Genomic DNA, 16,630 nt, shown 5'->3' with positions numbered 1-16,630 from the left:
CATGCGAGGGCCTGGTTCTCGCCAAGCCATCGGGGTTGGGGTAATCTTGGACCGAAATTCGAAAGGCTTTTGGTTTGAACTGTTAGTTAACAGTTGGTTGGTGCTTCTTTCTCAGACGAGCCAGCTTGTGATCGCTTATTGACGGTGTATGAAGCAGTTACCGATACGCTGTTCAAGGCGAGTGTACGTGTTGCTCTGCTTCAAGATGCCATGAGAGCTGATGCTGTGCCCCGAGGTTGCTGTAGGGCTGAAGCGGACGATCAGCGGAGGAACCTCGGGATGTCCTTCGTCGCAACCGAGCCGCGGGCCCAGCTGTCGAGGCTGCCCAAGCAAGCGCCAGGGGGCCATCACTGTGTCAACCGAAACAAACATGCACTCCAACCTCTTGTGTGATACACCGGAGCGCATAAGAAGCCGAGCCCGGCGCCAAAAAACACAAAATCCCCATGACGTCTTCTTATCTTGCTCCGAAGCAGACCCGGAAATCCCTTTGCTCTTTTGGTATCTCATGTCCCCTAGCTGCATTACAAGCAATGGTGAATTTCGTTCCTTCAACAACCTCTTCATAATCATATGGGCAATGCCATCTCGCCACCCTCCATCGCATGAGCTGTCTACTAATCGTCGACGATACCCTCGCTGGGATATACGCCGTCAGGTTGCAATTTTGTATACTGCCACGCAAAGCCAACGCTCGTCCCTTTCGAAGCAAGTACCCTTATTTGTCGAGCGCGTTGGGCGCATAGTCAGGGCGCGCCCGGCTCGACTTGATAACCTCCTGCACCTTCGTCTCCGTCGCGTCCCAGTCGTCTGGGCGCAGTTGGACCAGGTCGAGGCCGTAATGGTCGGCAATCTTCGACAGCGCCTCGTAGCTCTTGTGGTCGTAGACAAAACTAATACTGACGCCAACACGTCCGAAGCGCCCGGTGCGACCAATACGGTGGAGGTACGTCTCCATATCGGGTTCCTTATCCCCGAATCCCTTCATCGGGATGTCGTAGTTGATCACCATGGACACGCTGGACACGTCGATGCCGCGCGCCAGGACGTTGGTGGTGATGAGCACCTTGGAGCGGCCCGACCGGAAATCGTCGAGGAGGGCGTCACGGTTCTGGCCCTCGTGCGCACCGTGGAGCGCCGAGACCTTGTGACCGTCTGCCTCCATGCGTCGCTGGATTTCGCTGGCGCTATCACGCGTCTGGAACGAACCGTTAGAAGATGCAAGACTGGAGATATGTGAGGTAACGTAGGCGTGCCTTGACAAAGATGACAGACGAGCCGATCGTCATCAGACCGTAAAGCTTGCAGAGAATGTCGTACTTCTTGCTCTCGTCGGGGCAATCCATGTACATTTGGGAGATACCCTTGACTGTGAGCTCCGTGTGACGAAGCTTGATCTCGTTGGCGTTGGGCGCATATTTCCGTGCAAAATTCATAACTTTGTCTGGGAATGTGGCCGAGAACAGGAGAGTCTGGATGGTTTTCGGAAGCATCCTAACTCTGGTCAGCACCCATGCAAATTCGCTCTCATCGTAACTCCAATCACATACCCCTTGACCCGGACACACTGGTCGCCCATACCCTGCTGGTCCAGCATGTTGTCGGCCTCATCGATAACCAATGCCTTCAACTGGGACACGTCGAATTGGCGGCGACGAATCAAATCCATGACGGTACCCGGAGTTCCCGCCACAACGCTCGCCTGGACGCCCGTCTCGCGAGAGATGGAGCCGGGGATAGCAGCCTCGACGATCAAGTTATCGCAGAACTGGCCGATTGTCTGAATGACGCCCTGGATCTGGCGCGCAAGCTCTCTGCTGGGTGCCAGCAGCAGCGCCTGGGGTTGGGTGGGCTTGGTCAAATCGACGCGCGACAGGACGGTGAGGACGAAGGCGGCCGTCTTGCCGGTGCCCGACTGCGACTGGGCAATCATATTGGTAGGCGGGTCGCTGATCATGAGCGGCAGGGCCCTCTCTTGGATTTTCGAGGGCTTCTTGAAGTTCATGGCGAGCAGACCGTCATTGATTGACTTGGGAAGGCCGAGCTCTTCGAAGGAGGAGACGCCCGAATAAAGCGGGCTGTCTTGGTCAGCCTGTAGGTCGCTCAGCTTGACCTCGACATCATATGTCGTTTCAACGAGGCCCTTGTTGACACCGTCATCCGCTGGTTCTTCGGTACCGTTGCCCTGGCCCTCGGTGGCGGCAGGAGCGGGAGCAACCGCGTCCTCGGCGGGCGCGTCGCTCGGTTTGGTGATGCGGCTCGCCAGGTCCGCCATGGTTACGATCGTAGTGGTCGGGAGGAGGTTGGGAAATGTCACGTAGGTCGAGCGAAGAGGTTGAGGGGGAAGGCGCAAATAGGAGTCTAGGGATGTTAGTCGCTGAGTAGCAGCTTCCAAAGGCATGGAAGGAAGGTATGAAAGCGGGAGTGGGTCGGTCGAACTCGCAAAGCAAACCACCAAACCAATGACCGCAAACACTTACCTCCGCAGCCACTTTGTCTGCCAGCCAAATATTCCAAAGTATTACTGCGAAATGTGGTGAACAGACAAGAGCCAGATTCTTCGCGGGAGTCCCTTTGTGCCTGTTTGGTTAAATCGGAGAGGTAGAATCTGGAGCTCGAACGGCAGGCGCAACCTTGGCGATGGTGGGGCTGAGCTTGGAGGGAACAGTTTTGGCGGGGTACTTTTTTGCGCATGCCTGACGAAACAGGCTGCAAGGACCCAGGAAACTGACATGGGATGATACGGTAATTACCGAGATGCGAGGGACTCGAGACAACCCGGAGAGTGACAAAGCAAAATGATTAAAATACCTACATAGGTATCAAAGCTAGATACGGCATCACGGCATCTTATTTTACCCTTATTATGAGGAATCAAACACTTCTCTTATGTATTTCCGTGCCGATTTGGAGTAACACCGTAGAAACAAAAGCTGGTTATTCTCATGTTTCTTTCGTTTCTTTCGTTGGTCCCCGGTTCCTGGTTTCGTGACACGCGTTCGGTACGGGCCTTGGCGCCGTTGCATCGCCCCGGGTGGACTCTAAGCCACCTCCCCAATTGGAAGTGTCCGCCGTGCTCCTTCAACGGGCCATGTGCCAGAATCCCCCGCAAATCGCAGACCCCATCATCACACCCTCGGGAGGCAGCGGTTTTGCCCTGTTTACGTCTCTCCTTCTCCTTTTCATGACCGGATTCGGGGAATCAAAATTCTGGGAAGCGCAAGGGAACCATGGCTGAGGTGGACGTCGCCCCAACGTTGGGCTCGGAGCTAAAGGTTCGGCCCTGGTTTCCGAACGGGACTCTCGCGGGGTTGCGCTAACACGGATGGCGGCAGGATGGGTTCAAGCCCGCGAACGCCTGGGTCGCCGGAGGAATCGCCTGGCTAGATGATATCCAGTCCTTTTACCGCGAACGAAGTGCGATCGAGAAGGAGTACAGCGCCAAACTCAATGCCCTGGCCAAGAAGTACTTTGAAAAGAAGACGCGCAAGTCGGCGAGCCTGAGTGTCGGCGACACCCCGACCATGACCCCCGGCTCCCTGGAAAGGTACGGCTCCCGGAATACCCAGCAGGCGCTCTGCGCGGCTTAGACGCTTACGTTGCACACTCAGCGCATCCCTCACGACGTGGACGACGCATCTTACGACGTTAGAAGCGCGGGCCGACGAACACGAACGCTACGGAAATGACTTGGTCGGGAAGGTGGCGGAACCACTGAAGCAGATGTCGGTGCGGTTTGAGGAGCTGCGCAAGCGCCACGCCGAGTACGCCGAAAAGCTAGAGAGAGAACGGGACTCTTCTTATGCCGATCTTCGAAAGACGAAAGGGAAATACGATGCTGTTTGCCAGGAGGTAGAGAGCAAGCGCAAGAAGACCGAGTCCTCGTTTGACAAGGCCAAGGCGCAGAGCAGCTTCCAACAACAGTTGCTCGACATGAACAACGTCAAAAACACTTACCTAATTTCGATCAATGTTACCAACAAGCAGAAGGAGAAGTACTACTACGAGTACTTGCCCGAGGTCATGAACAGTCTCCAAGATCTCTCGGAATTTCGTACGGTCAAGCTGAACGGGCTCTGGACCCTAGCCTCCCAGCTCGAGGCCGGCATGCTTCAGCAGAGCTCGGGCCAGGTCGACCGCCTAGGCCAGGAGATTATGCGAAACCAACCGCACCTAGACTCGATGATGTATGTACGGCATAACATGGGCGGTTTCCAGGAACCCCCAGACAAGGGCTTTGAGCCGAGCCCGGTATGGCACGACGATGGCACCATGGTTGTGGACGAGGCGGCCAAGGTGTACCTGCGCAACCTGCTCAACAAGTCGAAGGGCCAGCTCGGGGAACTGCGGCGCGAGGCAGACAAAAAGAGGCGGGAGGTGGAGGGGCTGAGGCGGGTGAAGCAGAGGGTACGGGACGGGGCGGAGCAAAAGGACGAGGTAGCCGTGGTATCACAGTTATTCTCGATGCAGGAAGACCTACATCAGGTGGACCGGAGGCGTATCACGGTGGAAGTGGAGACATCAACCATCACGTCGGCGGTGGGCGATGTGACACTGGGTGCGAAAAACCACAACTTCAAGTCACAGACATTCAAGATCCCAACGAACTGCGACCTTTGCGGCGAGAGGATATGGGGCTTGTCAGCGAAGGGCTTTGACTGCCGTGACTGCGGCTACACATGCCACAGCAAGTGCGAGATGAAGGTCCCGGCAGAATGTCCGGGTGAGCAGTCGAAGGAGGAGCGCAAGAAGCTGAAGCAGGAGCGGCAGGAGGCCGCGAATTCACTGCTCAAATCCTCTGGGAAGCCACCAGAGCATGTGGCCGAGCTACCCACACTGAGCCGTTCCGACACGGTAACCTCGGCAAGATCAGGGTACGCAGCGAGTTCACAGCGATCCATGACCGGACCCCTGTCTCCAGCCGAGGAGACGCCCCCGGAAATACCGACCGCGACCCGGCCGACCAGCGCAGCCCCGCCGCCCGCCGCCAGGAAAAACCGTGTCATCGCGCCACCTCCGACTGCCTACATCAGCGAGCTGCCGGGTAGCACCCCGAACGGCTCGTCGCAAGGGGGGTCGGAGCAAAAGGCCAAGATGCTGTACAGTTTCGACGCCGGGGGCGCGGGAGAGCTGAGTGTTGCCGAGGGGCGCGAGCTCGTGGTACTAGAACCAGATAGTAAGTGACCTCCCAGTACTCACAAACAACCAACCACCACTAACCCTTTTCCCCCCACACAGCTGGCTCCGGCTGGGTCCGCGTCCGGGCAGGGTATAAGGAAGGCCTAGTGCCAGCGAGCTACGTGGAGCCGATCGCGGCGGCGTCGTCGGCACCGCCACCGGCGGCCATCGCGCCGCAGCACACGGGCCAGTCGGCGTACTCCAACAGCGGCTCGTCGATCGGGACGGCGGGGCCGGGGGGCAAGAAGAAGGGCCCCGCGGTGGCGCCCCGGCGCGGCGCCAAGAAGCTCAAGTACGTCGAGGCCCTGTACGAGTACGCCGCCCAGAGCGACGCCGAGCACAGCATGGCCGAGGGCGAGCGCTTCGTGCTCATCAAGGAGGACCCCGGCGACGGGTGGGCCGAGGTCGAGAAGGGGGGTGTTACGAAGAGCGTGCCGGCGAGTTATGTGCAGGTTGTTTGATTTCTACCGGGCCTGGGGTGCTGCGGGTGGGTGGGTGGGAAAACATGGGTTTTGGTTTGGCCTGGGTTGGGGGGCAGGCTGTGGGGGGGACTACAACCTAAGTAGAGGGGTGGCATCTGCAAGGTCGAATAGCATGCATCGAGACGCAAAGACTGGCGGTCTTGAAGGGAGAGTCACGGAGTGTAGACATACGACAGGGCGGGAATATCAAATCAAGCTTGTGTTGGGGCAACCCAGTCGGTGTTCGTATCTGTCGACGGTGAAACCGGTGTGATCATCTTTTTGCCGATGAGATGGGTATGCTGCGCCACGGCTGGGACTGGGATGTCCTAGTAAAGGGGCTATGGAATGTTGTTGGCTCACAACCGGGTTGGAGACTAGACGATGGGAGGAATGACGTCGATGTTAATTTCTGCCCCTGCCTATCGTTCTTCTTAGTTTGTTTATCGTCTACACGGCATACCCTACTCCAAGCGAGACGTAGGCCCTATGTACCAACAAAAATGGCGGGATGCATCAAAAACGTATACGTTTAATCCGTCGATGCGAGTCATCACTACGCGGATAAACAGTCCGAGCATGACGAACAAAAGTACCTAGTAGAATAAACATAAAACATCAGCTCACAGTGGCAACCAGAAAAGGCAAGACTGGCACTTGGACACAACAAATCCAGACCGTAATCGACTCGGCGGGGAGTGGAGCATCCCTCTGTTGCCAGGCAGGTGCCGCCATGCTCTCCTGCCTTCCACAGATGTGTCGATGAGTAACCGGTTTCTCGTCGGACCACCCCACTCTGGCATCCTAGACTCGCTGGAGAAAGGTGGTTGATCCCTCCGTCTTGCCCTGTGTTACTTCCCGGTTCATGTTCCACCCCGTGGACCGCGTGGAACTCGTGGAACTCCCGGATCGTCAACTCAGGTTGATCAGGTCTCCCCGTAATCTCTCTCCTGTTTCACGCTCTTGTCTGTCTTTCTTTTAAGACATCACCATCATTTCGGTCTGCACTCTTTCCCTCCTCAACCACAATCTAACATCCGACCTGAACACCTTCGTTTCCGGGAACTTCAACACTCGTCTTGGCATCGAACTTGGCGATCGATCCTCCCGCGCCAAGATGAAACCTTGCGCCTTGGTACCCGTCTTGGCAACCGTTCTCGGCCTGGGGACTGCGAAGCCGACGGAGACGTTGCCAGAGCCGCCGAGCAAGCGGGCGACGTTGCCAACAGTCACTGTATCTGGAAATGGTAGGGGATTCTCGAGGATAATAGGAATCAGTGCAGAGGACCGTTAATAACATGAAAACAACACAGCTTTCTGGCAGGGCGACACCCGTTTCTATGTCCGGGGAATCGACTACCAACCAGGAGGGTCATCGGCTATGCAGGATCCCCTGGCTGATACGGATATCTGTGAGCGTGACATCGCCGAGTTCAAGAAGCTCGGAATCAACACCATCCGCGTCTACACCACCGACAATTCGGCCAACCACGACGAGTGCATGAAGGCGCTGGCCGACGCTGGCATCTACGTTATTATCGACGCCAACAACCCTCTCTATTCGATCAACCGCCTCGACCCGGCCCCGTCATACAATACCAAGTATCTCCAGAGCATTTTTGCGTCCATCGACGAGTTCATCAAGTACGACAACACCCTGGCCTTTTTCTCCGGCAATGAAGTTATCAACGAGGATGTCAAGAGTACAAAGTCCGCCCGCTATGTCAAGGCTGTCACCCGTGACATGCGCACCTACATCAAAAGCCGCGGCCACCGCGCTGTCCCGGTTGGCTACTCGGCCGCGGACGTCGCCGAGAACCGCATGCAGCTTGCCCACTACATGAACTGCGGCACTGACGACGAGAGGAGCGATTTCTTTGCCTTTGTGAGTGTTTCCAAGCGGGATGCACCCTCCCTGGTTCAATACCTAACACACAAATAGAACGACTACTCTTGGTGCAACTCCAACTTTCAGGAGTCGGGCTGGGACCAAAAAGTCAAAAACTTCACCGACTATGGCATCGCTATCTTGTAAGTCCTCTCGCCAACGCCCTCGCATGCATTACCGCTAACCACTTACAGTCTCTCCGAATACGGCTGTCTCACCAACGGCCGGGACTTTGGGGAGATCGGGGCGCTCATGAGCGACAAGATGACGCCCGTCTACTCGGGCGGCCTAATGTACGAGTACACGCTCGAGGCCAACGGCTTCGGCATCGCAAAGATCCCGAGCCCCAAGGCCAAAGACATTGAGAAGAAGAAGGGCTTCGACAAGTTCGCCAAGGCCATGAAGGAGAACCCCGCGCCCAAGGGTGACGGCGGCTACACCTCAACCACGCGCGCCGTCGCCTGCCCGACCAAGGACGCAAACTGGTTGGTGGATAGCACGCTGCTGCCTGCCATCCCGGCGGGCGCGCAGAAGGTGAGTTATACGTCTTCTTGATACTTGGTTCGTTCGTTGTTGTTGACGAATACCACAGTTCATGTCGGACGGCGCCGGTGCCGGACCGGGTCTAAAGGGGGATGGGTCGCAGAACGCCGGCGAAGGCACGAGCACCGGTGATGCCAAACCCGGCTCGGGTTCCGTCGAAGTCACCGGCTCGCCGTCCAGCAGCGACAACGCTGCTAGTAGCATGCACGCCGGGCCTGTGGAGAAGGCGCCGTTTGTTATCGCTGGGTTGGTGGTGACCTTGAGTCTGACTGGGACCCTGCTCTTGTAAGGGGGTGCTGCTGAGGTGGTCGTGTAGGGCCAGCGTAATGAGTTATTGTTTCGGTACTGTTATTTTTCGTTGGCTTGGAGGTTGGGGCGGAACTCATGTCGTTCCCAGTGAAGGTAATGAATGGATTATTGTTTTCTGAGATTTGCTTAGTTGGCTGGACCCGAGCCCCTTAATTCAACGGTACATCGTAATGCAAGTCGAATGTTCCACGCCAGGGCTAGAGTATATCAACCACGACACCCCGGCATCCCTTTGACCCAGCACACCCTCAAAACCCCATCCATCTCCATATCTTACCACCCCCTTTTCTTCAAGGCCAGTCACACGCCTCGGCAATCAACCCCGCCAACCTCTCCAACCACACCCGATCCACCTCATCAAACCCGCCCACCGCCTCACAATCCACGTCAATAATCCCCACCACCTTCTTCCTCCCCCCCTCTTTCCCATCCGCCACCGTAATCGGCACCACCACCTCGCTCCGGCTGGCCGCGTCGCACGCGATGTGGCCCGGGAACTCCCGCACGTCGGACACCACCTGCGTCGAGCCCGTCGCTGCTGCTGCGCCGCATACCCCGCGCCCGAAGGCGATGGTTTGGCAGGCGACCTTGCCTTGGAAGGGGCCTAGGATCAGTTGGGGGCGCGTTGCGGGGGAGAGGGGGTCGAGGGTGTAGAAGCCTGTTTTTTTTTTTGCTTGCTTTTAGTTTTTGGGGTGGGTTTCTGGGGTTGGGTTTCTGGGGTTGGGTTAAGGGGTTGGGTTAAAGGGGGGGAAGGGGGAGTGGTGGGTTGGAGGGGGTGATGGGGTGGAGGGAGGCTTGAGAAGGGGGGACTGACCGGCCCAGTTTACTTGGTTGCTTGGTGAGGGGAGGGATTGGTAGGCGTGCCAGAGGAGGGAGGCGACGTTGGAGAGGTTGCTGAGGGGGTGTGTTGTTAGTGTTGGTCAGGGGCTGGCTTTGGGGAAGCTTAGGGGGGTCATTTACCAAACCTGGACAGCACAGTGAGGTTAGTAATGGTGAGCATTTATGAGGTGGTGGAAAAGAATAACGGTCCAAAGAGAATATCAGACTCTCGATGGGCTGATAGGGGCCTCATCTACGTACCCAGTTCCGCTGCTCATAAAAAAGACCTTCCGCCTGCTGTAGGACTTGCTGGTAGGCATCCTCCTTGGTCACGCCCTGGGCGAAACTGGACGCGTCCGCGTGAACCTGTGAGGGAATGTCAGAGTCTTGACCAATTGTATTACACTGATAGAGAAACACCAATGATGAAGTACTGACCATGTTTACCGAGTTTATGAGTTGAGGTTAGAATTCGGGATTCAGTTGTCGAAGCAGGTGTTTAGAAAGAGTACCGAAGCCAATGAAGTGTATTCGTGATTGGGCTTAAGTTCTCATGAGGAATACCAAACTTAGTTACGGATAAGGTTATGAGTGTGTTGTTGAGTGAGGTGTTGTAATGGGCGTAGAAAATGTGAAAAGCGAAAATGTTATGATAATACTAAGTGGGGATTTCGGCGATGGCGCCATTCTTGGGTCTCCATTTACAACTTCACCTCAACTCTCATTACAAATCCAACTAAGAAGATATTGTCATTAATCTCATTTCCATTCCCACCTCCAATTCTGCCTATTCAGTGGTTCTAGAGTCTAAGGTATACTTATACTAACGAATGGGGTATACAACGTAAAACAAACATCATATGCGAGCCCCTGAATCGGCTATTCCCAACCGTCAACGCCAATATCCCCCCTTAGTCGTATCCCATCCCAATATAATTAAAGAAAATGATAATAAAAGGAATCCAAAAAAGACTCAAGCGTAGTTCCTCCCTGCCCCAACCGCCCCGGCCCTACCGGCGGTAAACGCACAATGGCTCGCCCCGAACCCATTCCCTTCCCTCACCACCCCCCACATAACCGGCTTCCTCTCCAACCCCCTCTCTCTCGCCAGCGGGTGGCACCGGGCACTCACCACGGCGCTGCACGACCCAGCGGGCAAGACCATCGGATTCCCGAGCATCTCCCCATTGACCAGCCCCACCGGCGGCGCGCGGCGCAGACCCAGGCCCAGAACCGCGAGCGCGAGCACCACCAGCGCGACGAGCAGCACCAGCAGGCCGACGCCGCTCAGACCAAGAGCAACCACCAGGGGGTCGTCGTCACCACCCATGTCATCGTCCGAGGGCAGCGCGTTGGGCGAGACGGGCACGTCGACGAGGCGCGCGGCGACGGCGAAGCAGCTCTGGCGCAGCACGAAGGCCATGCCCGCGAACAGCGCCATGAGCAGCCAGGAGGCGGGCCGCGGGAGGGTGAGGTAGAGGGAGGTGGACTGGGCACCGACGACGGCGCGGGCGGATACGCGCAGGGGCCGGGCGGGCCCCGTGGCGAAGAGCGACGATTCGTGCGAGAGGTAGTAGGTGGTCAGGAGGGCGTTGGTGGTGAAGTAGAGGGCTGCGAGGAGGAGCTGCGGGAGGCTGGCTAGCACGGCGGCCGCGGCGGGTGGGGTGTTGGAGGGCAGGTGCATCAGTGCGTGTGGGGAGGCGGTGCCAAATGCGCTGAGTTGGCCGGATGGGTCGAAGGTGGTGGAGAAGGCTATCCCCGCGGCGGTGAGCCCGATGCTGATGGCCCAGATGATGAAGGTGGCCATCCAGCGGGGGAGGGAGATGCTGCGGAACCAGTAGTGGTTCTTGGGGACCCAGTACTTTGCCTCTTCGAGCGGCCACCGACCTCGCCAGATGTCGGTTTTGGAGAGGAGGCAGGCTCCTTGGGTGGTTGTGTCGGGTTCTTCGAGGAAGGAGGCGATGGCGTCGCCGAGGGTAGCGAGTGGGCGGAAAGATGACGGGCGCTTGAAGAGGAGGGCAGCGGTGACGACGAGGGCAATCGAGTTGAGGAGGGCCACGGAACCGAGCAGGGATGCGTTCAGGTTGACTTCGCAGGTCGGAGCAGGGGCGGGTTGGGCTAGGCAGTACTGGATGGAGGATGTGTCGGGGGCTAGGCCATTGATCGAGTTTGTGACAATCCCACCTGACTTTTGGGTGAGAGAGAAGGTGTCGAGGCTCGAGACTAGGAGCACAGCGGAGTATGCTGTTTCGAAAGCTCCGCTGAATTGGTCGATGCAAGCCTGGGTGGGAATGCGGATAAGCTCGCCTCGGGCTGCCTGTTGTTGGAGGGACAGGAGGTCAGGGCGACTGAAGCCAGTGCCATCGTTCGAAATATCGTTACTCAAAGGCGCCCCCCTGAGAAAGGCTTCGCCGACCATGGCGGCCTTGTAGTCCGGCGCCGTCTGCGAGACAAAGATTACAGCATTATACCTAGCTTCTCGGTCAGCCTTTCATCATCAGATCCTCGAGGGAAAAACTCACATTATTTGTGTAAAAACCGCCGTCGCTAAAACCACAACGGCCAGCAACGCCCGGCCGCCCTCGATGCGTTTAAGGTTCCGCAACGACGGGATCCCAATATCCAACCAACCCCCCCTCTGGTGCGCCGCCGCCACCTCCTCCCTCGTCGGGCTGCTGAGGACCTGAAAGACGTAGTTCGCGGCCCCAACTAAAACCACCACAAACACATTAATCACCGCATGCAACCCCCAGTCCACCGCCGCCGCCCTGCCACAGTCCCCCTCGAAGACAGCTGACCGCCCGGCCTCCACATCCACCCCAGAGATGGCCACGACCAGACATACGAACCCCGTAATCAGCACCGCCAACGTCACCAGCACAATGACCGCAACCATTGCGCGCCACCCACCGCCCCTCCAAACCCTCCACTCCCCTATCCCACCATCATCACCACCACCACCACCCCCAACTCCCCCCTTCTCCCCCCTCGCCCCCTCCCCAAGGAAAAACCTCTCCTCCTCCCCAACCCCAACCGGCACCCCCTCGCGACTATCCACCCGCCCCAACTCCGACCCCAACCCCAGCCCCGAGTCCCTCGACCCCGGCCTGGCCCCAACCTCTTCACCATCACCACCACCTGCACCACCACCACCACCATTCTCACCACCTCCACCACCATTCTCACCACCTCCACCACCATTCTCCCCACCACCACCACCCGCCCAACTCCCCCCACTAAACCGAAACCCCTCAAAGAAATCCGCCACCCTCGACCGGTGCAGCGCGCTCCGCCGCCGCGGCACCACCAGCTGGGGCGTGCCGGCGCGGCTGGGGCCGTCGTACAGCGCGGGTCTGTCGTGTGGGGGCAGGTTGTTGATGACGATATTATGGTTGATGTTGTTGTGAGGGGAAGTGGGGACGGGGGTGCCGTGGAGGAGGAAGGTGCGCACGTAGTCGGGCACGATGTCGCGCTCGGCTGGGGGGGAGGCGCTGATCCTTGCGGGGTGTCGTGGTGGTGGTGTTGGTGGTGGTGGGGGTTGGGGGAGGAGGGGGGGGTTGCTGGCTAGTGGGTGGGGGGGGAGGTCGAATTCGTAGGGGTGTTGTGGTTGGTGGTGATGTTGTGGTTGATGATGATGATGTGGTTGTTGCTGTAGGGGTGGTTGTTGTAGTAGTGGTGGGAATGGTGGTGGTATTTGTTGTTGCCATGCTGAGTAGTGGGAGATGGGTCGGGGGAGGTCGCTGTCGGTTGTTATGATGCTCTGGAAGGGCCACTGGGCGGATTGGCGGCCGGGGCGGAGGCGTTCGTTCGAGAAGGAGCGTGAGTCTCTTACTCTGGTGACGGTGTTAGTTGGTATAGTTCGTATGTACATCGTTGAGTACTCGATATTGGGGTCGTCTAAGAGAAAACTCCGCCGTACGTACCTCGTGACTTGGGCTACTTCGCCGTTCTCGTCCCACGTGTAGCGGTATGTTGACGGGCCATGATCTCGAGGAGGTATTACCGTTTCCATGGCGGAAGCCGTGATAGGGATGCTGTCCGTTGGTGACACATAGGAGGACAACAGGGCTGGGCAGTGCTTGTTTAAAGAAGCCCTTTAGGCGGGCATGGGGAATAAATTATTCTTCGCAAACTTGAGTTTAAGGTTTCCGAGTTCCGTGGAGTCTCGAAGGAATCCCGCATGGCTGGGCGGCGAGGGTGGAAGGCAGGGGTAAGGGTTGGAGGATCGGTCTTATACGGATGGGCCATGATTTTTCCAAACCCAGCCGTCGAAGGATCTCTCGTACATGTTGGGCATTGAACGGTTCCAGACTGCAGGTCACTCAGTAAGTGCACGGTATGGGCCGATCGCTGCCCCGCCATGGTGCGTCTTCCCAGCGGCCAGATGTGAGACCCAAATCACCAACATCTCGAACTGTCTCTGGAAATTCTACTTCGGGATTGGACGCCACCCTGTGGCCTGGTGAAGATGAGCTCGCATCCCGACAGGGAAGTTGCTAAATTAAGACGGTGTCTTGGCAGTGCCGCAGCCGTGCATGGAGATGAGCTGGTCGTCGTGGTTTCGGTTCCGAATCTTCATCAGGTTGGTCAAGAAACAACGAGGATCAAAACCTCCTGTTTACCAAGTAAAGGGCGAGAGGCTCGTTCACCTCCGAGTCGAGGAACATGAGAGTCCCCCTCCAAGTCCTCAAATAGACCCGCCCTGCAGATGTCTTGCATCGGAAAGGGCTCTTCCAACCGCCATCTGCACGCCGTGCCCGGGGAATGCGACCGCGGATGGTAACGGTACTGATTCACTGCCGGTGATAAGTGGCAACAACCAATCGGTTTTTAGGAAAGAAACAGCCAGCCGAATGTCAAGAGGCTCTGGGGTCGCACTGTTTCGAGCTTTGACCTCTTGGTGTTTGCGCTTGCAAACAACCAATTGCAAGGTTAAGCTTCGAGGTCATTTGAGTTGGAATCATTCATGCCGTGCGGTTGGTGCTGGCGATCGAACCCTGAGGGGCCTGTGATGGTTGCCTGCGGAGGTGCTGGAGGCGAGACCCTAGGATCGTCGCTTGTTGGTTCACTCATCATGCGTTGTGGAGGAAGAGGATTTGGCGGAATGGGGAGGTTAGGAAAAAGCCCATAACTAATTTTAATTATTGGCTTAATTCCCATTTTAGGTTAAGCGCTCGGACATTTTTGATCCCCCACAACCTTTCGAGGCTTTTAAGGCTGATATCCGCACATCAAACCGTGCATACTCATCTTGCAAGTACGGATGAGGAGTTGAGCGCCGAAATCGAAAAGGCCGTGCGGGATGCCTTTGACTTGAATCTAGGCTCGATAGTTGTCGAGGATGGGGAGGATCACACACGCACCACGAAGCAATCACATGGTCAAAGACAGGATGCCCATGCGCTCAGTTAGGGAGTCTTTGGCTTGAGTCCTTTAGGATCACACTTCAGTCACCCCCCGGCTGAAATGGTACGAGGAAAACTCCCATGGCCCCCCACGCCGGAGAAAGAGTTGTTTCTCTATCTGGATGGAGGGAGCATAACCCCAGGAATGACAGAATCCCCTGTCCTGCGCCGCGGGTTGGGGCTCAAGTGACAGGCAATGCGACGCCCCACCCAAGAGGCCGGGTACTCGGTGCGAGCCGGAGCCGAACCCGAAAGTCACCGGATATCTTCTACCTGCTGCGCCGCCGCTACTGTGGTTGTCACCTGGCGGCTCTGACGAGGCTGGGAAAACCCAAGGCGCCAAGGCGGCCATGGTGGGCTGACTGCAACACCAGCCATCAATAAGACATGTTGCCTCGTGGAAAGAGCTGCGGTTGGCATCGCTTTACGAATACGTTGGGTCGGATCTGATGTTGGTTCGTTCTGCGCATGATGTTTGTTTTGCCAGGCCCGTTTCAACGGCCGGAGCGTGGCGAAACTGTGAGCTAGTGGATTATGCGCCGTACACACTGTGGTTCTAGAGGGGCTGGGGTAAGTGGGGGATGTTGATTTTGTGAAGTTGGTGGTGGCGCCTCTCTTTTCTCATTGCCATGTTGGTGAAGAGGGAGATCGCGGGCAGGTGGGAGAGAAGGTGTTGTTGGATCGAGTTGATGACACCCTAACCCTAACCCGACACCCCGCCTTGCTCTTCCCACCACCACCACATCTTGGCGCGGCTTGTCCCGCATCACATCCACGCCGCGCAGGAAGCTCCACGTCGGTCAATTCAGCCCACCTTCGATCACAGCACGCAGCGCATTCAGCAACCCACCCAACCCAACCACCCCGACGACAGACACCCAACAACAAACCCCCCGAACCGTCCAACAAACACACCACCCCCACAATGGACCCCTACTCCGCCGAAGGCGAACTCATCAACATCCACAACCACTTCCACCAGGGCCAGTACCAGGAAGTGGTCGACTTCGACGTCGGCTCGCTGTCGGCCGAGAACGCGCTGCCGGCGCGGGTGCTGCAGCTGCGGGCGCGCGTGGCTCTGGGCCAGGCCGCCGACGTCCTCGCCGACGTCAAGGGCGCCGCCGAGCCCGAGCTGCAGGCCGTCGGCGCCCTGGCCGAGCTCGCCCTGGGCAACGCCGACGCCGCCGTCGCCGCCGTCGAGGCCCTCGCCCCCGACAACGCGACCGTCCAGGTCCTGGGCGGCACCGTGCTGCAGGCGGCGGGCAAGACCGAGGAGGCGCTCGCGCTGTTGGGGCAGCATCAGGGGAGCTGTGGGTTCTTTTTCTTTCTTTCCCTTCTCCTTTGCTTGGTTGGTTTGGTTTGTGGGGGTGCACAAAGCTGACGTGGTTGGTGTTGGACAGTGGACGCCGTTGCGCTTATTGTGCAGATTCACCTGCAGCAGAACAGGAATGATCTCGCCGTCAAGGAGGTCGCTGCCGCCCGGCGGTGGGCGCAGGATAGCCTGCTGGTGAACCTGGCCGAGTCGTGGGTTGGCTTGAGGCTGGTGGGTCATAACCGATACTGTTTCGGTTCACGAATCAGGGAGTGCTGACAATATTGGTGTCCTCCAGGGCGGTGAGAAATACCAACAAGCGTTTTACGTTTTCGAGGAGCTGGCACAGGCGCCCGCGACGTCATCAGTACGGACCTTGGTTTCACAGGCCGTCGCCGAACTGCACCTCGGCCGCGCGGAGGAGGCGCAGGCTGCGCTGGATCAGGCGCTGAAGAAGGAGCCCGACCACGCCGAGGCCATTGCCAACCTGTTGGTTCTGACCGTAATCACTGGGAAAAGCGCCGAGGAATTGACGAGGTATGCCCCCCTGTGGAGGTTACCACCAACAGTGTTTAACAAGGTTTTAGTTCTCTCCAAAAGGCCGATGCTGAGCACCCGCTCTTGGTGGACTTGGCGGAAAAGAGCGAGTTGTTTGATAAAGCCGCTACAAAGTACAAGGCCAAGGTGGCGGCATAGATGTGTTTTATGATCATTT

General features: G+C 57.6%; 5 protein-coding genes across 5 annotated transcripts; 3 read left to right on the top strand and 2 right to left on the bottom strand.

The window, feature by feature from the left end:
* Nucleotides 1-718: 718 nt before the first annotated feature.
* Nucleotides 719-2,275, bottom strand: B0H64DRAFT_414817 (P-loop containing nucleoside triphosphate hydrolase protein; the record flags this gene model as incomplete). Its single annotated transcript, XM_062805061.1, has 3 exons — nt 719-1,198; nt 1,257-1,494; nt 1,551-2,275. The coding sequence occupies 3 exons, from the start codon at nt 2,273-2,275 to the stop codon at nt 719-721; spliced, it is 1,443 nt and encodes a 480-aa protein (XP_062664758.1).
* Nucleotides 2,276-3,085: 810 nt separating this feature from the next.
* Nucleotides 3,086-5,660, top strand: B0H64DRAFT_383008 (uncharacterized protein). Its single transcript, XM_062802915.1, has 4 exons — nt 3,086-3,275; nt 3,336-3,547; nt 3,612-5,176; nt 5,239-5,660. Exons 1-4 carry the CDS (start codon nt 3,231-3,233, stop codon nt 5,637-5,639), a joined length of 2,223 nt encoding a protein of 740 aa, XP_062664757.1. The 5' UTR covers nt 3,086-3,230; the 3' UTR covers nt 5,640-5,660.
* A 1,144-nt stretch (nt 5,661-6,804) lies between these two features.
* On the top strand, nt 6,805-8,725 carry B0H64DRAFT_334945 (Glucanosyltransferase-domain-containing protein). The gene is made up of 4 exons (XM_062801117.1): nt 6,805-7,524; nt 7,582-7,670; nt 7,722-8,061; nt 8,120-8,725. Exons 1-4 carry the CDS (start codon nt 7,021-7,023, stop codon nt 8,357-8,359), a joined length of 1,173 nt encoding a protein of 390 aa, XP_062664756.1. The 5' UTR covers nt 6,805-7,020; the 3' UTR covers nt 8,360-8,725.
* B0H64DRAFT_471194 (uncharacterized protein) lies at nt 8,670-13,680 on the bottom strand (the record flags this gene model as incomplete). The annotated part of the gene is made up of 6 exons (XM_062807868.1): nt 13,122-13,680; nt 11,721-12,695; nt 10,331-11,669; nt 9,456-9,564; nt 9,194-9,274; nt 8,670-9,037 (listed from the first exon to the last, which is right to left on the bottom strand). Exons 1-6 carry the CDS (start codon nt 13,208-13,210, stop codon nt 8,670-8,672), a joined length of 2,961 nt encoding a protein of 986 aa, XP_062664755.1. The 5' UTR covers nt 13,211-13,680.
* A 1,848-nt stretch (nt 13,681-15,528) lies between these two features.
* On the top strand, nt 15,529-16,611 carry B0H64DRAFT_370394 (coatomer epsilon subunit-domain-containing protein; the record flags this gene model as incomplete). The annotated part of the gene is made up of 4 exons (XM_062802082.1): nt 15,529-15,913; nt 16,004-16,146; nt 16,214-16,452; nt 16,503-16,611. The coding sequence occupies 4 exons, from the start codon at nt 15,529-15,531 to the stop codon at nt 16,609-16,611; spliced, it is 876 nt and encodes a 291-aa protein (XP_062664754.1).
* Between the last annotated feature and the right edge of the window lie 19 nt (nt 16,612-16,630).

The sequence above is a fragment of the Chaetomium fimeti genome (genome assembly GCF_033439085.1).
Source record: "Chaetomium fimeti strain CBS 168.71 chromosome Unknown B0H64scaffold_1, whole genome shotgun sequence".
Taxonomy (NCBI): Eukaryota; Fungi; Ascomycota; class Sordariomycetes; order Sordariales; family Chaetomiaceae; genus Chaetomium; species Chaetomium fimeti.
Note: the sequence above shows the minus strand (reverse complement) of the source record. Positions and strands in the feature narration are given on the sequence as shown.